Source organism: Coregonus clupeaformis, unplaced genomic scaffold (assembly GCF_020615455.1).
Source record: "Coregonus clupeaformis isolate EN_2021a unplaced genomic scaffold, ASM2061545v1 scaf0634, whole genome shotgun sequence".
Classification (NCBI taxonomy): domain Eukaryota; kingdom Metazoa; phylum Chordata; class Actinopteri; order Salmoniformes; family Salmonidae; genus Coregonus; species Coregonus clupeaformis.
Genome location: NW_025534089.1, coordinates 162166 through 181755, shown reverse-complemented (window position 1 = coordinate 181755; position 19590 = coordinate 162166). Strand labels below are relative to the sequence as shown.

The 19590-nt window shown below is 44.7% G+C and overlaps 1 protein-coding gene across 1 annotated transcript in view; it reads left to right on the top strand.

The window, feature by feature from the left end:
* Positions 1 to 19590, top strand: part of LOC121536016 (mineralocorticoid receptor) — a gene marked incomplete at its 5' end in the record, with an annotated part of 93887 nt that overhangs the window by 54379 nt on the left and 19918 nt on the right. Inside the window, 1 exon segment of the mRNA XM_045216197.1 lies at positions 3555 to 3657. Within this exon segment, the coding sequence (XP_045072132.1) occupies positions 3555 to 3657 (103 nt within the window).

Sequence of the window (19590 nt, the reverse complement as noted above, 5' to 3'; positions counted from 1 at the left end):
CCAGACAGATCCACTCACACACACACACCTCAACAGAGACTCCTCTAAGCATGCTAAGAAATTGAATGTGTGTAGATGGTCAAGGTTGAATTAGATCAACGCTCCTGATCCGTATCTGATTGCCGCTGTTGGTTTACCCCCTCCAGCAAGCCCCTGGCAGGAAGCGTGTGTGTATTAGAGCCTGTGTGTGCCGCTGTGTGTGTGCCTGTGTGTGTGTGTGTTGAGCCAGTGTGTGTGCCTGAGTGTGTGTGTGCCTGTGTGTTTGTGTGTGTGTTAGAGCCAGTGTGTGTGCCTGAGTGTGTGTATGTGTGTGTCTGTGAGAGAAGACAGCTCGTTTGATGAAGGATGTCGTGAGAATGCTAACCAGACAATCACCTTGTGTGTTATTGATTGAGATGAGAGAGTTAATTAGATGGAAGGAGGGGGGCTGGGGGGAGGTCGGTTTAAATGTCTTGATACCACGTCCTGTTTTTGTACCTATCCTCCTTGTTTTTGTTGTTGCGGTGGGGGTAGGGTGTGTGTGTTTGTGTGTGCGTTTCCTATCCATGTGTTTTATTTGTGTGCATAGGCTATTTTTGTGTAAATCAGCAAAAATGTGTATTATAGACTAAACATATTTTTTGAACATTTACAGCTTTTACTCCACAATACTGTAGCCTACATTAAACATCTAAAATACCCTGGGAATAATAAGCCTTCTTGTCAATAACAACGCTGTGCTCTGTCTGGTTTCGTCTCTCTCTACATAGACTGCTTTTGATAATGGCTGATTCCATATCTGAAGTAGACGTTAAAAACTGACATTAATAACTGGCATTAACAACTGGCATAAATGAATGACACGCCCTGAGAAAACAAGCCTTCAATATGTTACTACTGTGCACAGTCTATTCACAACTTCTCCAGAGTTTACTCACGTAATTTAGACTGATGCCATGTGCATCATTTGAAAGGGTCACTTTCAAACCCTTCCACAGGACATCACTGTGCCCTACCGAGTTCCTGCCCGAAAACTATCGTCAGGTTTCACCCCAACGATTTAATCTGATCTCTGCTGATTCGCAGCTAAACTATTTGGAGCACCCAGGCCTGGTCCGTTTTTAAATGTTTGGTCAAATGTATCCTTCTCTCCTTCCCTGCCTCCCTCTCTCTTCTTCTCTTTCTCTGTCTTTCTCTCTCTTTCTCTCTACTGTATCTCTCAGTGCTCAGATTTTATAGTGCGTGTAACTTATAGTATAGATTTTAACTTATCTACGTAACAGCATAACCATATCTCATCACGCCTCATTTTCGACCTTGCCCTAAGTACAGTAGGCCAACTGACCTGGCAGCTGGCTACACAGTACAATATTGAGTCGCTCACTCAGTATTTTTCTGCACTAACCTCAGTAGGCTCTGGGTTAAGTTGACCTAAGGCATAGGTGAACTCATCTGGCATATTTTGGAAAATGTCCCTGTAAGCCATAATGACCCCGTAAGCCATAGTGACCCCGTAAGCCATAGTGACCCCCGTAAGCCATAGCATGACTCCACAACTATTGAATTGGAGAACAACATGATTGAGCAAACTTGTGTGATGTGTCATCACATCACACGTACATAAGTGGCCTACAATGCCCTGAGCCAAGTGACTGAGCGATCAACCTATATACCTCTGTGTGTGTGTGTGTGTGTGTGTGTGTGTGTGTGTGTGTGTGTGTGTGTGTGTGTGTGTGTGTGTGACTAAGTGATCGACCTATCCATGTCATCAATAACAAGTTAAGTCCTCTCCCCTGATTACCACCTGGAGAATCATTAACTATGGAGCAAGACTCAGTGACATAACAAGATGTGAACTCTGCAGCCAGGTCAGTCCATAGTGGGAGCAGTCCCATTATCAACTTGGCTGATAGTCTATCTACATTGGTTTGACGTATCTCTCAACACGAGGACACTCCAAACAACGGCGTAGGTCAGACCCATAGCCTACATATCTTAGCATCCAATATTTAGGAAACAGTTGTTTCAAAGTTGACCTTAGACATCAGTGATAGGTAGTTGAAGGCGAGACATTGTTAGGTCAGCCTAGTGTAGCATCTGCTAAGAGTTTTCTGTTTTTAGACTGTGTTTCTGTTTCTTGACTTTAACTTCACTCTGTCATCTGGGCCAAATTCATCGCCACGGTCTTACAGAAATTCCCACATACACAAGCACACACACACACACACACACAATAATATTGTTAAATTGTAAATCGGGAGGTGCCGAAACAAAAAGTGAGCTGCCAGAGGGGGTGACTTGGGAGTCTTGAGGTACCAGAACGCATGAGAAAAGGGGGCCAACTTTATAATAAAGCTACATGGCTATCAACGCATTTGAGTAGGTACAGAGCAGTAGAGTAGAGGCAGTTACAGAAGTTATACTACATGGGGAACATTTTGTGTTTAGGTCCGGGGAAAATGTTGGCCTTTTTGAGAAACAGATTAATGCAATTCTATGTAATTTAGATGACGACTCTTGGGCAAAATATTTTTTAATACCGGCATATGATCGAAATGGCAGGCTACTTTGGACATTAACAAAAACGACCTTGTCTTGAATCCATCAATAGCCTAGGCCTAGCTGTGTAAAGACACACATTAAAGCCACAACATGAGGAGGAAATTATAGTCCTAAAAATGCTTTCCAGTTTCACTGACTCACCCAATGATGTGAAGCTCACTGGCTTGTGATTGTCGATGCGCTAATGCCAAAGCCTATCTCTCTCTCTCTTTTGTAAAACAATATCAAAAAGTTGATCAAATATTTTGGCAGTCACAGCACAGTCTTCTTTTCAGCAGGAGCCATTGCTTTCCCACCTATGTTTTCCGATTGAATTTGACATTTTGCAAGTTCTGCTTTGTCTGTAGTATGGTGTTTTTTCACTGACAGATTTGCCGCAGTCTCCCGACTGTAGGCCATTCCTGTTATTGGGCTACAATTCACAGCTAGGCTATTTAAAAAAAACGATTTATCCTCTGTATTTAAATTATAGGCCTTCAATGGTGTAGCAGGTCATTCTGAATTATTTCTATTTATTTCTGAACAGACAGCAGTAATTCCCATAACTTTGTCAAATCTATTTCAATTATCAGGGTACTGCAGTTCATCCAGAAACTATTCGCGCAGTTACATTCGCAAGGTAATAAATGATGAAGTGCAAATACTGGAGAGATGAGAGTTGCATATTCATGTTCATCAGAGCAGAGAGGGAGAGAGGTCAAAGAAGTGGAATCTCATTCTAGTAAGAAAGGTTAAAATGTAGCGCAAACAGAATCACGCCCAACCTAAATCAACTTTTAGAATATTAGGCCTATGCGGAAAACCCTTTTCTTCTTCCTCTGCTGGCAGGCTCATGGTTAGCCACATTGGGCGGTTAATGTACTGTTTACGCTTGTAAAAATTTGAATGATTCACAGCATCTCAGAGGCCTCAGTTTCTCGATGTTGCCGGATGACAATTATTGTCAGCTTAAACAGCGCAAACCGTGTCAGTTTCTGGTGCAGCTGAGCCAGTTGCCGCTGGAGACACCCAAGCCGCCCACAGCCAAAGTGTGTCTGGTTTCCGTGGGACGAGGCTGCCGATGCCGACACGGGTCGTACATGCGCAGCTGCAAGGTCTTCTTCAAGAGAGCCGTAGAAGCTCAGGAAAAGGAGAAAGTACACTGGTTGGGTTTGGGTCTGGCTCAGAAATATGCCTGGTCAGAAGATGTGAATATGGCCTTTATTAAAGATAATTGTCGGTTTTGGTTGTAAAAGTGCGAAACGCAAACTCCCTCCGTTGAAGCGGGTTTAAACCCTAAATGCTAAGCTAGTTAGCTTTGACGCCCAGCCTAACTCACACCAGTCTCCATACAGTCTCATGAGGAATAACTCCAGGAGAAAATGCTGAGCTAGCAACAAATGTACAGCCAAAAACCCAAAACATACTCACCCAGAGAGAGGTGACACCAGACCAGTCAGTCCAAACAAACACCAGTAAAGTTTAAGGAAGTAAGCCATTATTGACAACACCTAAATTTTTGGAGCTTTCTAGCACCATTTTGATACTTACCCGTGAAATATTGATACTTTTAAACAGAAATGTATCATTCAGTCAGAAAAAGTTAAATTGCTAAGCATGTACAGTTTGTGGGGAAAACGTCATAAAAACCTTGCACACTACATACTTCCAATAACACCTTATGCTGTATTTTAGCTGGGGAAAATCAACAACAACTCATAATGCGCTTTCATTTCTGAGTGTCGCTGAGGCACCGAGTTAAATCATCGAACATGGCGATATACACACACGCACACATGGCCACCTTCCAGCTGAGGCAGGCAAGCACTAAACAAGGCTGTCAGTAGGTGCTTTTCAAGCCACAGTCAACTGAGGAACTACAGTCAACTCCTTTCGAATCATGTGTTCATTTGATGATATTTATGCAAAGGTTGAATGCATATCAAGAAACCGGATTAGGTCTCCAGGGTTATCGGATCAGAAATGACATCACTGCGCTCTGACGTGCTCTGGGAGTGCATGGGGAGAGTTAAGCATTGACAACAGCTGCAGTCTGTGTGTGTGTGTGTGTGTGTGTGTGTGTGGCAGCTGTTTGTGCAGAGAGCAGGCAACAGAGTTGACCACATGAGGTTGGAGTTAAGAGTGTTATCACCCAGGCTTATTGAGGCTTAGTTTAGTTCATTCAATCCAAATGGGAAAACATAGGGACTCTGGTGTTGCCTCTTTGGGAAACTGCTGTGATTTCTGGGGACCAACTGTTGCTTTGTTTTATTGTTCAATCAAACCAAACCAAATATACATGTCTTTTTCTGTGTAAGTTAGATGAATCATGTCAAATTATCAAATCAAATCAAATTGTATTTGTCACATGCGCCGAATACAACAGGTGCAATACACTCTACCGCGAAATGCTTACTTACGCAGACCTTTTCCAACAATGCAGAGTTAAAAGTAGGAAAAATTACTATAAAATGTGTAAAAAGGAAGAATACAAATAAAATAATGAGACTATATATAAGGATGTCAGCGGATGGCTCTGGAGTACTGGCGTCTTGCCAATCTGTCTGGTGAATGTTAACCTCCCTAAAGGTCTTACTACAGTACGAGATGATCACACAGTCAGTCCGAGCAGCTGGGCGCTTGCTGCATGGTTCAGTGTTGCTTAGCCTTGGAAGCAAAATTAGAAGGCATTTAGCTTGTCTGGTTGGTTCAAGGCCCACTGGGCAGCTTGCGGCTGGGTTTCTTTGTAACTGGTGTGTAAATCTCTGGCAAGACTCCACATCCTGACGAGCTGCCACAGCCGCCAGAGTAGGATTCGATCTTAGTCCTGTGGTGAAGCTTAGCCTGTTTAATGTGGTTTGGTCAGAGGTCATAGCGGAATTTCTTATAAGCGATCCCGGATGAGTATCCTACTCTAAAATTTACTTTAGGAGAAGAAGAGTTTGTCAAGCATCTAGACTTGTACTGTGTCAGGGTATTGTAGGCCATGCCTCTCTCTCTCTTTTAGATGTGGAATAGCCTATTACAAGCTAGTGCAGGGAATTGTGAAAGCAGTGTTTTAAATACTGTATGTTTGAACTGACACTGGGGTCTGTTCGAGCAGCTGCATGCATGTCAAAACCTATGTGAACTACTAGTGGGCTGATTTCATCACAGGCTGCTTGTACTGTAGTGTGTGTGTGTGTGGCCTTTGTCCAGGATGGGTGTTTTACATTTGCATAGCTGCTGAAGAGGGGGAGTGTGGGGGGAGAAGGAAAGAGAGGTGAGGGGGAGGGGGAAGAGAGGCAGAGAGGGGAGGGAATGTGAGGGATGGGAAGAGGGGGAGGGAAGAAAGGGTAGAGGGGGAGGGAAAGAGAGGTAGGGTATGAATGAGAGTAGGAGAGAAAGACAGGGGAATTACAAAGAGAGACAGAGGCAGAGAAACAGACATAGAGAAGTGAGAGAATGAGTGTAGACAGAGAGAGAGAGAGAGAGAGAGAGAGAGAGAGAGAGAGAGAGAGAGAGAGAGAGAGAGAGAGAGAGGGAGAGAGAGAGAGAGAGAGAGAGAGGGGAGACAGACAGACAGACAGACAGAGATGAGGGGGCTGAGAGAGAAAGTAAGCGAGAGAGAAGGAACAAGAGAGAGAGAAAGAAAGCTAAGCGCGTCAGCACCGATGTAGTCCCGGAGAGTGGAAGTGCAGGACAGAGGAGACGCTCCCACTCTCCTCCCCGCTCTCTTTCTCCTCTCCTCTTCCTTTTTCTCAATGTGAAAACCTGGCCTCTGTGAGTCTGATAATGAGCTAAGAGAGGAGACTGCAGAACAACATCAATAGCAGCGTGTGAGAAAATCCAGGCCCCCCACACACACAACCCGGGGCACGACGGCCTCTGACTGCCTCTCTGCCCACGAGGACCCAGTTACAGACCCAGGGTTCAGACCCATTTACAACCCACAGCTAGTTAGTATTCTTTACTCACCATAGCTCACATTAAAATCCTGTGTACTTTTGTGGATGGGCTGCTTCCTCTCAATGAAGAGTAATTGTGCAGCAACTCTGTCTTCTACTTGAGTTAGCTTGGGTTTTTGTTAAAGAGTCTATAGGCTGGTCTCAGATCTCTGTGTGTGGCATTGGCACAACCATAGGAGTTAGCGCATACTGTACAAACAGGTCTGGGGACCACGCTACGGAGTCTATGAGTAGTGGTAGGTACTGAAATATAACCTATAGTTCAGGTTACAATTTTGGGTTAGATGTAAACTAGGTATGGACTGGGTTTGTGTGAATGGTTGTTTTTGGTGGTTCGGTAAGTGTAGCTTTAGGATTGTGTTGCCTCCATCACATACCCCTCGGACCTCAATGTGAACCTCTCAGCATACAGTATATATACACCTTTCACTCCATACTGTCTCCCACCGTGACTGAAACCAGATTAGGTTTAATTCATTATGGAAATGTTCGCCCACTGACTGTTCCTTCCTTTTAAAGTAAAGATCTCTCATTTCCCCAATTAATAAATATTCCATAGTAATTTAGAGAATAATGGTGTATGCATTTTAATAGTCATTAGTTTGTATTTTTATAGATATTTAGTTGATATGATAAATAGCCTTTATCTGTGTAGCTGTGTATACAAGTCATCATTTATGAGCGTAGCAGGCTGTTTCTTAAATTAAAAAGGTTTATGGTGTGGCTTATGAATAACACCCCCAGAGGTATTGCTGTAGAATCATTATCTCCTGCAAAGTTATAGACATATTATAATTCATTTCTGAGCCTTGTTGGTTATTATTTCACCTCCTACAGTCCCTACAAAACCAACTTCTTTCAGGCATACCAGTAGTCTGTGTTACCTCTCAATGCTAGAACTTACTGTAGTCTGTGGTACCTCACGAGGAATTTTTGTTTTGTATCTGACTTGGAATTGGACTTAGCAATAGCAGCAGACCTTAATGTGGAAAAAAGCTGTCACGAAAAGTGTGTGTGGATAGAGGTTGTACCTTCTACATATTGAACTGTTCTACTACTCCTCCCTATCCCTGAAGTCATCCCCGAGATAGTGAGTTGATACAAGACAGCTGGGCTCTGTAAACCACTCCATGTGGACTGTTTTGGTTTATGCGCCCCAAACGGCACCATATTTTCTAAACAGTGTATAGGGCTCTGGTCAAAAGTAGTGCACTATAATAAATAGGGTGCCATTGTGGGGATGCATCCTGGTCTGGTCTGGAAGACTTTTAACTGTTGAGCTGGCCTGCTAGCTTATTATTCACATGTCATCAGTGGTTTGGCATACCGTTCTGTTGAACAAGACCCAGCCATGCCTCTATTTATGACTTATTATTTTACTGGCTTAATACTATTGAACTCAAAGGTCCACTGTGAAACTGTTCAACCGCGCTACAGGCTTGCTGTGTATACTATGGCGGTATGTGGCACGCGGATGGTTAGCACTACACTGATGTAAAGCTCCTCTCTCTCTTCTCTCTCTCTCTCTCAACGCTCCTCTGTTCTCTCTCTTCCGGGGCATCAGTGGAGAAGTTCATCTGAGGACACGTAATCGGTACTGTTTATGAGTTGGCTGGGCAGGTCCATGCTCCAATCAGATGGTTAATATTTTGAATGGCAGGCCTATGCTCCAATCAGATGGTTTATATTTTGACTGACAGCAGGTCTGTGCTCCAATCAGATGGTTTATATTTGGATTCTCACATTGGTTGTATGTGCTCCAATCCAGATGACGCTCCTCCCACCCACTCTAGCTGGGCTGGGTGCCCCAGGCTGTCTCACAAAACAGCATCTGAACCCCAGCCATCTATTAGACTCAGTCCCCCGTCTCTCCTCTCAGACGGATTTGACAAACATGTCCTTCTATCAGAGGTACAGTAAAATGCTACATTGATGTACTGTGAGTATTTATTACAGTCATGTATATACATTTTCTTACATTTTATAGAGATGTGATGTTCTTTGACTACTCGGATATATTTTATATGAATTACAGCATGCTTATATGCATATTAACCGTTATCATACCTATCATAACAATACACATGGTGTTCAAGATTGAACATATTTATCTAAGATGTTCCAAGATGGCGCGAGCAGCGTGGTCAGTGGTACTCTGTGTGTGTCCGTGCAAATAGCCTTTTTTTTTTTATTTAATTTTTTTTTTCGTGCATTATTATTTCCTATCACACTTTCTACTAAATATACTTTCCTGCAACTCCACTCACTCAATGTGGGAACGGATTCTATTATTGACTTACCTTTATCTAGAATCTCCAGTTGAAACTAGCTAGCCAGCTAACTAGCTACTTGCTATTAGCCACCGCACGGTTTTCACCCGGAACAACTGATTTTCTGTCGTAATAACTGAATCACTGGACACTAACACCGGATCGGCAACCAGCGAAGCCGCAACCGAATGGATGCTGGCATAATCTCACCGCCCAGCAAGCACCCAGTTACTTGAGCCAGCTCCCTCTCGAGCCAGCCCCATATCCCGTATCTACTCTCTGTTCACCGGACAGGAGTAGGCAGCCAACTAGCTACTTGCTATTAGCCACCGCAGCGTTTTCACCATTGTCCGTGGCCCGCACTACCTAACAGCCAACCCTAGCCTGGACTATTATCGGCAGTCTGCACTGTTCCACAGCGCATCACCCAGAACTATACATGTTTTTCTGCCGGAATCACTGGAATCACTGGACTTTCACTCTGGATCATCGCAACTAGCCAGCTGCAACCAACTGGATGTTGCTGTAGGCTAATCAGCCTTGAGCTAGCCCCGAGTAAGGCCCATCTCCGGGCTATCTACCTCTTCTGTCAACCTGGACGGGACCCTCCTCAGGAGTTGACAATTTGCCCCGACATCCATCACGTACTGGTCTGCCGACGAATCGCTCTGTGGTTTCGCCAGGCTTCCCTGCTATGACGGCGACTCACGAAGATCCATCTGCTACCCTCGGCCCGCCAGCACACGCAAACAACAGCCGCGGCTTCCTGCTAGCCTGTGCTGTAGCACCCTAACTGCTTTCGGACTCTCACATTGCTGTTCACTGGACCTTATGATCACTCAGCTGCACAGCTGATGCCTGCTGAACTGTTCTCACACGGTACCCTGTCCTGTTTATCTGTTTAGCCTCAGCCCAAACTTTCATCGCCACAACAGTTAAGTTGTCTTAGCTCTCTCAAATAACACCTGTGATTGCGTTATGCCCCTCTCCCATGTCAAATGCCTTGCTTATTGCTGCTGTTCCAGTTAGTTCTTATTATACACTTTCACTGAAGCCCTCTCAAAACTGCCTCAAATAGCTCCTTTGTCCACCCCCATCACACGCCGTGGGAGACCGACTAGTCGTGCCTCCAGTGATGCTATCTCTTATTGTTACCCAACGCTTAGGTTTACCTATCACTGCTCATATCCTTCCATATCCTTTGTCTGTACATAATGCCCTGAATTTATTCTACAACGCCCAGAAATCTGCCCCCTTTACCTCTCTGTACCAACGACTAGAAGACCAGTTCTTAAAGCTTTAGCCATATCCTTTATTCTAGCCGCCCTCTGTTCCTCTGGTGATGAAGAGGTTAACCCTCTGCAGCCCCCAGCATCCCCAGGACTATCATTTGTTGACTTCTGGTAACCGCAAAAGCATTGGTTTTTGCATAAAGTTAACATCTGTAGAAGCCTCCTCCCCTAAGTTGAGTTACACTCACTGCGTTAGCACACTCCCAGCCAACCCTGTATGATCAGCAGTGTCTGTATCCTGGCGAAGGAAGGGCTGCACTTGCAAAAATTCAGAAATGTCCATCCCCAACTACAACATTTTCCGCTAGAGACAGAACTGCCAAAGGGGGGTGGAGTTGCACCCCTACTTAGAGGTAGCCTGCAGAGCTCTCATCATACTATCCAGGTCTGTGCTCAAACAGTCGGAGCTTCTACTTCTAAAAATCCACCTTTCCAGAAATAAGTCTCTCACTGGTGCCACTTGCCACAGACCCCCTCAGCCCCCAGCTGTGCCCTGGACACCATATGTGAATGGATTGCCCCCATCTATCCTCAGAGTTCAGAGACTTGCTTATGGTGACTCTAAACTGGGATATGCTTAACACCCCGGCCATCCTACAATCCAAACTAGATGCCCTCAACTTGGACAAGGAACCTACCACAGGTACAACCCCAAATCCATAAACATGGGCACTCCTCTTACAGATATCATCCTGACTAACTTACCTCTAAATACACCCGCTAATCTCAACCAGATCTCAGCGATCACTGCCTTATTGCTCATGCGTCCGAACGTCCGCAGGGTCAAAACGACTCACCATCACTGTCAAACGCAAACACTTTAGCGAGCAGGCCTTCCTAATTGACTCCAAGCCCAAGTATTCTGGATGGATATCGATCTCTGTCCGTCAGTAGAGGGATGCTGGTTGCTCTTAAGTGCTTTCCTCTCAATCTTAAATAAGCATGCCCATTCAAAAAATGCAGAACAGACAGATATAGCCCCCGGTTCTCAGACTTGACTGCCCTCGACCAGCACAAAAAGTGCCCATTCTGTGGCGTGTGACTGCACAGGCACTCATAATAGCCCCCGCGATATGCAACTTTTCAGGGAAGTTAGGAACCAATATACACAAGCAAAGTTAGGAAAGCAAGGCTTAGCTTTTTTCAAACAGAAATTTGCATCCTGTAGCACTAACTCCAAAAAGTTTTGGGACACCGTAAAATCCATGGGAGAATAAGAGCACTCCTCGCTATCACCACCGACAAATCTACACTACCGAGAATTTCAACAAGCATTTTGCTACGGCTGGCCACAGCCTTCCACCCGGCTACCACTACCCGTCACCAGCTCCTGCACCCTTCGCTGCAATCCTGCCCATGCCCCCCCACTTCTCCCTCACACAACTTCACACAGCTGATGTTCTGAAAGAGCTGCAAAATCTGGACCCCTACAAATCATCTGGGCTAGACAATGGGACCCTTTCTTTCTAAAATTAGCCACCGAAATTGTTTAAACCCTATTACTAGCCTGTGTCTAACCTCTCTTTCTAATGTCTGAGATCCCCTAGAGATTGAAATGAGCCAGTGCCGCAGTCATCCCCTTCAAAGGGGGTGACACTCTAGATCCAAACTGTTACAGACTCATCATTACATTTTTATTTAGCAGACGCTCTTATCCAGAGCTTTAACTCTACAGGAGCACTTAGGTTAAGTGTCTTTGCTTATGGAAGCACATCGACATGAGATTTTTCTCACCTAGTTTGTTCTGGGATTAGAACCAGCGTAACCTTCCGGTTACTGGCACAATGCTCTTACCCACTAAGCTACCTGCCGCCCTTCCATCTCTGCCCTGCCTTAAGCTTTTGAAAGCCAAGTTAACAAAACAGCTCACCACCAATTATAATCACACCGCACCTTCTCCGCTTATGCAATCCGGCTGCGAGCTGGTCATGGGGGCACCTCAGCCACGCTCAAGGTCCTAAACGACATTATAAGATCGGCAATAGACAGTACTGTGCAGCCAGTTACCATCGACCGCCAAGGCTTTCGACTCCTGTCAACCACCGCATTCTTATTGGCAGACTAAACAGCCTTGGTTTCTCAAACACTGCCTCGCCTGGTTCACCAACTACTTGATAGAGTTAAATGTGTCAAATCGAGGGCCTAAGTTCAGTCTGGACCTATGGCAGCCTTTTAGGGGGGTGCCACAGGGTTCAATTCTTGGGCCGACTTCTTTCTCTGTGGATATCAACGATGTCGCTCTTGCTGCTGGTGATTCTTCAGATCCACTCTACGCAGACGACACCATTTTGTATAACATCTGGCCTTTATTGGACACTGTGTTAACAAACCTTAAAGCGCTTCAATGCCATACAACACTCCTTCCAAGCCTCCAACTTGCTCTAAAACCCAAGTAAAACTAAATGCATGCTCTTTCAATCGAACGCTGCTGGCACTGCGCCCACTCCGACTTCAGAATCACTACTCTCGACGGTTCTGGACTGGAGTATGTGGACTACAAATACCTAGTGTCTGGACAGACTAAACTCTCCACCTCACATTAAGCATCCTCCAATCCAAAGTTACATCTAGAATCGGCTTCCCTATTTCACAACAAAATCTCTCCTTCACTCATGCTACAAAACATGCCCTCGTAAACTGACTATCCTACCGATCCTTGACTTCAAGCGACATGTCATTTACTAAAATAGCCTCCAACACTCTATCAGCAAACTGGATGTAGTCTATCATACAGTGCCATCCTCGCCTTGTTCACCAAAGCCCCATATACTACCCACCACTGTGACCCGTGACGCTCGCTGGCTGGTCCTCACTACATATTCGCCGCCAAACCCATGGCTCCAGGCGTCATCTATAAATCACTGCTAGCAAATCCGCTTATCTTAGCTCATTGGTCACCATAGCAACACCCACCCGTGCAGAGTATGCGCCTCCAGCAGGCAGGACTGCCTACTGGTCATCCCCAAAGCCAACACCTCCTTTGGCCGCCATTCCTTCCAGTTCTCTGCTGCCAATGACTGGAACGAACTGCAAAAATCTCTCGCTGGAGACTTTTATCTCCTCACTAACTTTAAGCATCAGCTGTCAGAGCACCTTACCGATCACTGCACCTGTACACAGCCCATCTGAAATTAGCCTACCCAATCTACCTCATCCCCATATTGTTATTTATTTTGGCTCATTTGCACCCCAGCATTCTATTTGCACATCCATTCCAGTGTATACTAATTGAATTATTTTGCACTATGGCCTATTTATTGCCTTACCCCATAACTTGCAACATTTGCACTAACTGTATATATATTTTCTGTTGTATTTTGACTTTATGTTTTGCCTAATTCTAATATGTATCTCTGTGTTGTTGTTTTTATCAGCACTGCTTTGCGCATTTATCTTGGCCAGGTCGCAGTTGTAAATGAGAACTTGTTCTCAACTGGCTTGGCCTTGTTAAAAAAATAGTGGTTCCAATAAATCCCATTAACGTAGGTAAAAAGGGTGAAGTAAGCAATCATGGCTTATATCAAAGCAGGTATTATAGCAATCTAACCATACTAACAGCATTGCTATGTAACCTAACAGTAAGTCATTAAGTCCACCCCTCTTAGGTTAGCATTTGACCCACTTCGCTAAGGTTACCAATCTCGAAGTTAACCCAGAACTAAAAATCTCGCTCTAACTACTCATTGTAGGTCAGATGCTCGCATCCATTTATATTTACCTAGTATCTGTCCACGTAGAGATTAAGGTTACCAAGACACCCAGTGAAAGGCAGCTTTTGATCAGCTCCTATAAATCCAGCGACGACAGTGACTCTCCTTTGACCCCGTTAACGCCTGTCAACGCAATTAGCTGAGCAAGGCCGCACAGCGACTGACTGAGGGTGCAGAATTTCTTAAGCCTCTAGTAATTATGTTAGATAATTAAAAGTAATTGTGTCATTAATGGAAGCCGAACACTTTCACACCACAGTTGTATTAATTAAATGTTGCAGACAACAAACAGCTGTGGATGATGCATTGGATAAAACACTAGGCCTGGAATACTATATTATTTTGCATGATTATAGTAATTGGTTTAGCAACATGAGTTAAGTAGGCCAAGAACTGGGGTTACTCACGTTCATTCAACTATTGTCTAGCAGGCTGAATGGGTAGTCACCTTAGTAGCAGCTCCTAGTCCATTGTAAAGGCCTTTTAAAGCAGTAGCTACGACGAATGTAAGCTCTACAGCAGGAGTTCTTCAACTTGTCCAGCTCCAGACCTAAATGAGCCTGTCACACATTACATGTTTCCTTTATTATACATTGGTTCATCTCTAGTATTGTGCAGCTTAGATTAATGGTAGTGCAGTAATCTTAGTGAAGCAGTCTCCTAGTCCATTGTATAATAGGCCTATGGTAGTGCTATGCGGATGTATCAGCATCCGTGAGTGTGCCAGTTAACATCTAGCCAACAGACCGACGCTTGCTTTTGTCCCTCCGAAGCATTTCTCTCTCAGTCTCCTAACTCAACCTGGCCTGAGATGACCTATGTAGGTATGTGTGAGTGTGTGGAGCCACTCATGCCCCCGCTGCCCCGGGGCACTAAAGGAGCTCAATCACCACCCATCTACTTCCTCTTCCAGGGTGATACCTTTGTTCTTTGACATCAATGCAAAGAGGGCTGCGAGCGCTGGTCGCTGGGGGATACACCTTGGTAAGTTTTAACCAAATAAGACCGCCAGGAATCAGATGGGCTTTATCAGAGTTATCACTGGCCCATTTGTGGTTGGATATGCGCAGTGTTGATAATGGTTGTGGTGTGGGGGTAAGTACGCGTGAGGTGTGTGTGTGTGCTGTTGATACTGTGTATTGGGTGTTATGACTGTGCTTTGTAGAAGTTTGTAGAAAATATTGTTTTTAAGTCGTTCTTTTTTTTTTTACTATGGACATGAATCGTACTATGACGATAAGGTATCGAACTACAGCACAACTACTACACCAAGCTAGTATTAAATTTGTAGTCTGTATTATGCTAAATATGCAGCGTGCCAACTATCCTCCTACAGTATGTATGTCATTGTTACATAGACATTATCATGAATTATTGCATAACAAAGACTAGAATTCTATAGAGGGACTAATTGGCATTTGTGGTTGCCGTAGTAAAGCTGGGAAGTTCAACCTGTAGGGGCGGTTTGGTTGTCGTGGTTATGGTTAACTTTAGGATAGGCGTGAGTGAGGATCAGTCAGGTGACTTTTATTATGTAATTAGCAAGAGAAGCCGCATTTGTTTTGGGCCCGCCGCCTGAAATGCCCATTTTCAAAAACCGCCCATGAAGAACGCGTCTCCTCCCAAATATAAATAAATTATATTGTCTTTCATGTTAATGTTTTTAAATGTATGTCAATTGTAAAATATTTTTGTCTGAAAATGCCTTTTTTCGGGACGCGTCGACCCCAGTAAGACTAGCTGTCGCCATTGGCATAAGGCTAATGAGGATCCTAATAAATCAAATCATGGAGGTAATCAAGAGAACACAGGACCACTAGGCAGATGATGTGTGAAAGAGGGGAGGATGGGGGAGAGGTAGGTTAAATAATGGGGTTGATATAGACTACGACCTTCATGTTGAAACAAAACCACATTAGAATGTCACGGTGAGAGGATAATGTCCATGGAGATATGTGGGCGCCGTGAGTTTAAGAGCCTGGGGTAAAAGAACACAAGTTTGGAGATAATAGGGAGCTGCTTTCTTTCTGTGGGAGTAGATGGGAAACCAAGATCAACTTGGTTGGTGGGCCCTATTCACCACTCTCTTTGACTACAAAATATATAGAGAGTGTGTTTGAATGACTTCCTCAAGTCGCACCATGCCGAATCTAATAGGAACGTGTTGAGAACTTCTATTGAAAATAAATATGAAAATACCACTTGATAGACGTCGGCATTGAAAAACAAATGGGTGTTCTTCTTTCTGAGCTAGTGTCAAACTCTCCAGCGCTCATATTACTTTCCTGGGAAAGCCATTTAGGAATTTAGGCTGACTGCCCTAAATCCAACAACAAGAGTTGTTACACAGAAGCTGTATCCAGCCACAGCGTCCTGTGTCAAAATGTGTTGGATGCGCAAGTTGAAGAAATTGGCTTTGGCATGGATAGACAGATTACCACTGGGCAGGATTTCTGTTGCTGTCGCTGGGTTGCGTGATGCTATGGTAAACCCAACCATAGCTTCAGCCTAATGCTACAACAAGTGTCTTAGGACAACGCCTCTTCACTCAATGTGGGACAGGATATCAGACAACATGACCACGAAAACACGCAAAAGCGCACGGTCTCAAGTTCAGACTATTTAAAAGGAACTGCTTAAAGGCTGTAGTACTGTATGGTCCGCAAACTGAATCTGTGGGGAGGACATGGGCCTCTCAGACTCTTCTTTCAAGGACATGCTCAGTATCTGGCAACCCGGCCAAAAAAATATTTGATTCAAAACAGGTCTCCCCATAGGAGACATTGTGTTTCCCACTTATACTAAAACTCCCCATATCTGTTCTAGTTGACAGGCAGGGTCCGCCTACAGTGCCGTGTGCCACAGATTGTGATGTCACAAATGCAGCTAAAAGGAGACTCTCAGTGGAGCCCATTCAGGAACGCCCTTGGTTGCTAAGTGTAATGGACTCTGTAATGGAGTTCTCTCTCTGGAGCTGGTTGAGCACTTAGTATTGTGGTGCCGACTAGCTGGTAGCCATTTTTAAGATGGTTGCAGGAGACTTTATATTGTATATTAGCAAAGTATAGTACAGAAAGCAAACTATGCACAAAAACGTGTTTTTTGGTATTATTATAAAAGTAGAATAGTTGATTTGATCTGTTCCACGGGTATATAAATACATGAAGAAGGAATAATGGTCCACCATTTGCATCAGTGTTTGCATGGAGCACAAAATAGTCAAGGGTGTTATTGCATTTGTGGAGGACTAAGCTGATGCATCTGGAAATGGGGAAGCTGGTGGAGTAAGTTGAGTTTTTTGGCACGCGAAAGAACAGATTTTCTGTAGAGCCGATGAGAGATAAAAAATATTAGGGATTCATCACTTATCAAGGATTCATCACTTATCAGCAATACTCCTTTTGTAAATGCTGAGAAACACAAAATCCACACTCACCCAATACACACAGGAACAAAAAATACTTTACATGTACACATATATACACACACTTTGGAGTGTGTAACTCTTTTCTGACAATGATTAACAGGACTCATGGAGCCTAGCTGGACACTGGACATGAAGGCTCCAAGCACGGAGTTTTCCTTTCAGAGACTGAAACCATCCCAGTGAGGGGGGCGGGAAGAGGGCAGGAGGGACGAGTGGGTTAGGTTACAGTGCGTTTCCTAAAGTGATGCAGTTTACTGTTTTTTAGAGTAATAGAAATGGGCTTATGTAAGAGCCACGGATTTAGACAGAAGAAAAGTGGCGGACTGGAGGGAGAGCTGTCAGCCGCTGCCTCTCCTTTCCTCTCCTCTCCTCCTCTCCCCTCTCCCTTTCCCTCTCCTTTCCTTTCCTCTTTCTTCTCCTCTCCTCTCCTCCTCCTCCCTCTTCCTCCCTCCTCCTCTCCTCTTTTTCTCTCCTCCTCCTCCTCCTTCCTCCTCCCTCCCTCCTCCCCCCCCTCCCTCCCTCCTCCTCTCTCCTCTCCTCTCCTCTCCTCCTCTCCCCTCCTTTCCTCTCTTCTCTCCCTCTCCTCTCCCTCCCTTCTCTCCCTCCTCCTCCTCTCCTCTCTCTCCCTGGTAGAGACCAGACTACACACACCACTGTGCAGCTTCACACACACACACACACACACTACTGACGCTACAAATTGAGTATGCTCACACAGCTGTACACTTACGCACAGTCATGCATGCATGCACACAGAAGGGCAGCAACACAGCAATACGCTTGTATGCCAACACTCCCACACACACGCTCTACAAACGGGTATGCATGCACGCCACCACACGCACAGTAGGCACTCTCACAGAAAAAACACACATGCATGTACCAGTGGGAGGCTGCTGAGGGGAGAATGGCTCATAATAATGGCTTGAACGACGAATGGAAGCCATGTGTAATGATGTATCTGATCCCATTCCACTGATTCCGCCTCCAGCCATTAACACGAGCCCGCCCTCCCCAATTAAGGTCCCACCAACCTCTCTGTGGCATGCGCAAGCACACCCCCAACATCAAATGAAATGGGAATTAACTAATATCACTGTATCCTGTATTCTGCCTGTACTCGCTTGGCACACACTTCCTGTGGCTGTGACATACCATAGTGAAGGTTTTTGGGTCATAGTGTGTGTGTGTTTGTGTGTGTGTGTGAGAGAGAGTCAATGTGTGTGTGTATTTCAGCTCACTGTGTGTGTGTGTGTGTGTGTGTGTGTGTATGTGTGAGAGTGTGTGTGTGTTGGGGCTGTGGTGTACGAACCGTGAGCTGCGGTATATCCCTGGCCTAGGGAACGAATGTGTGTGTGGGGGCGTGTGGCATTCTGAGGCTGGCGGACGTGTAGAGAGGAAAAGAAGAACGGGATGAATAGAGGAGAGGAAGAGAGGAGGAGGAGAGGAGACGTACAGTGCTGGTCCAATGGAGCGGAAGCTGCCTCTCTGAAACAGGAGATCATTTGGTTTAGCTGTGGGCTAGGCAGGGAGGCAGAGGGGGATTCTCTGCCTGTTAGCGTCACTGTCAGAGACTGGAGCAGCCCCTAGTCAGAGAGAGAGAGAGAGAGAGAGAGAGAGAGAGAGAGAGAGAGAGAGAGAGAGAGAACACAGAGACACCACGAGACGCGCAAACGCCAACACACGCGCGCATGTGCAGGCATACATACACACACACACATACATACACACACACACACACACACACACACACACACACACACACAAGCCTATGCCTCAGCCAACCACACTCTAGTGTTTAGATATAGTACCCATACAGAGACACCATTAGTGACTATTTATAGTTCTAGTGGAATAATCCCATTTGATGTTATGTGCACTCCATTCTAATACCTACGTTTCTATGATGTAGTATTCATATGATGAGACCATACTGGCCAGTTGAGGAAAGCATCAGTATATGTACTGTATATGTCTGTGTGCAAGAATAGCTTAAGGTATCAAGATTTCTTGGTATTTTAGGTTGTTACAGTATATAATGGAAAACCTCCAACGCATTTGAGTATAGATGTAGGATCTTAATTTGAGCCAGTTTGCATCAGCAGGAAAATAATCCTGCAGTAACAGGATATGTCAACGATTATGTTGATTATAATTAATGGACATTTTTGTGGGGTTGAAGCTACATTGTTCGGCAAGAGAAAATCAAGTCTGAAATTTCAAAGTGGAAATAACAAACTTCAGAAGCATTTTTAAACCTTAAATAAAACAAGCTTTACATTTTATGTTTTTTTCCTGCAACAGGGTGATCAAATTAAGATCCTACATCTGGAAATTATCCTATTAAAAATACTATGGCTCTCTAACAATGTCCTCCATATGTTTCAGTTTCCTGCTGTCTTGTCTCTCAGCATTTGGCTCACT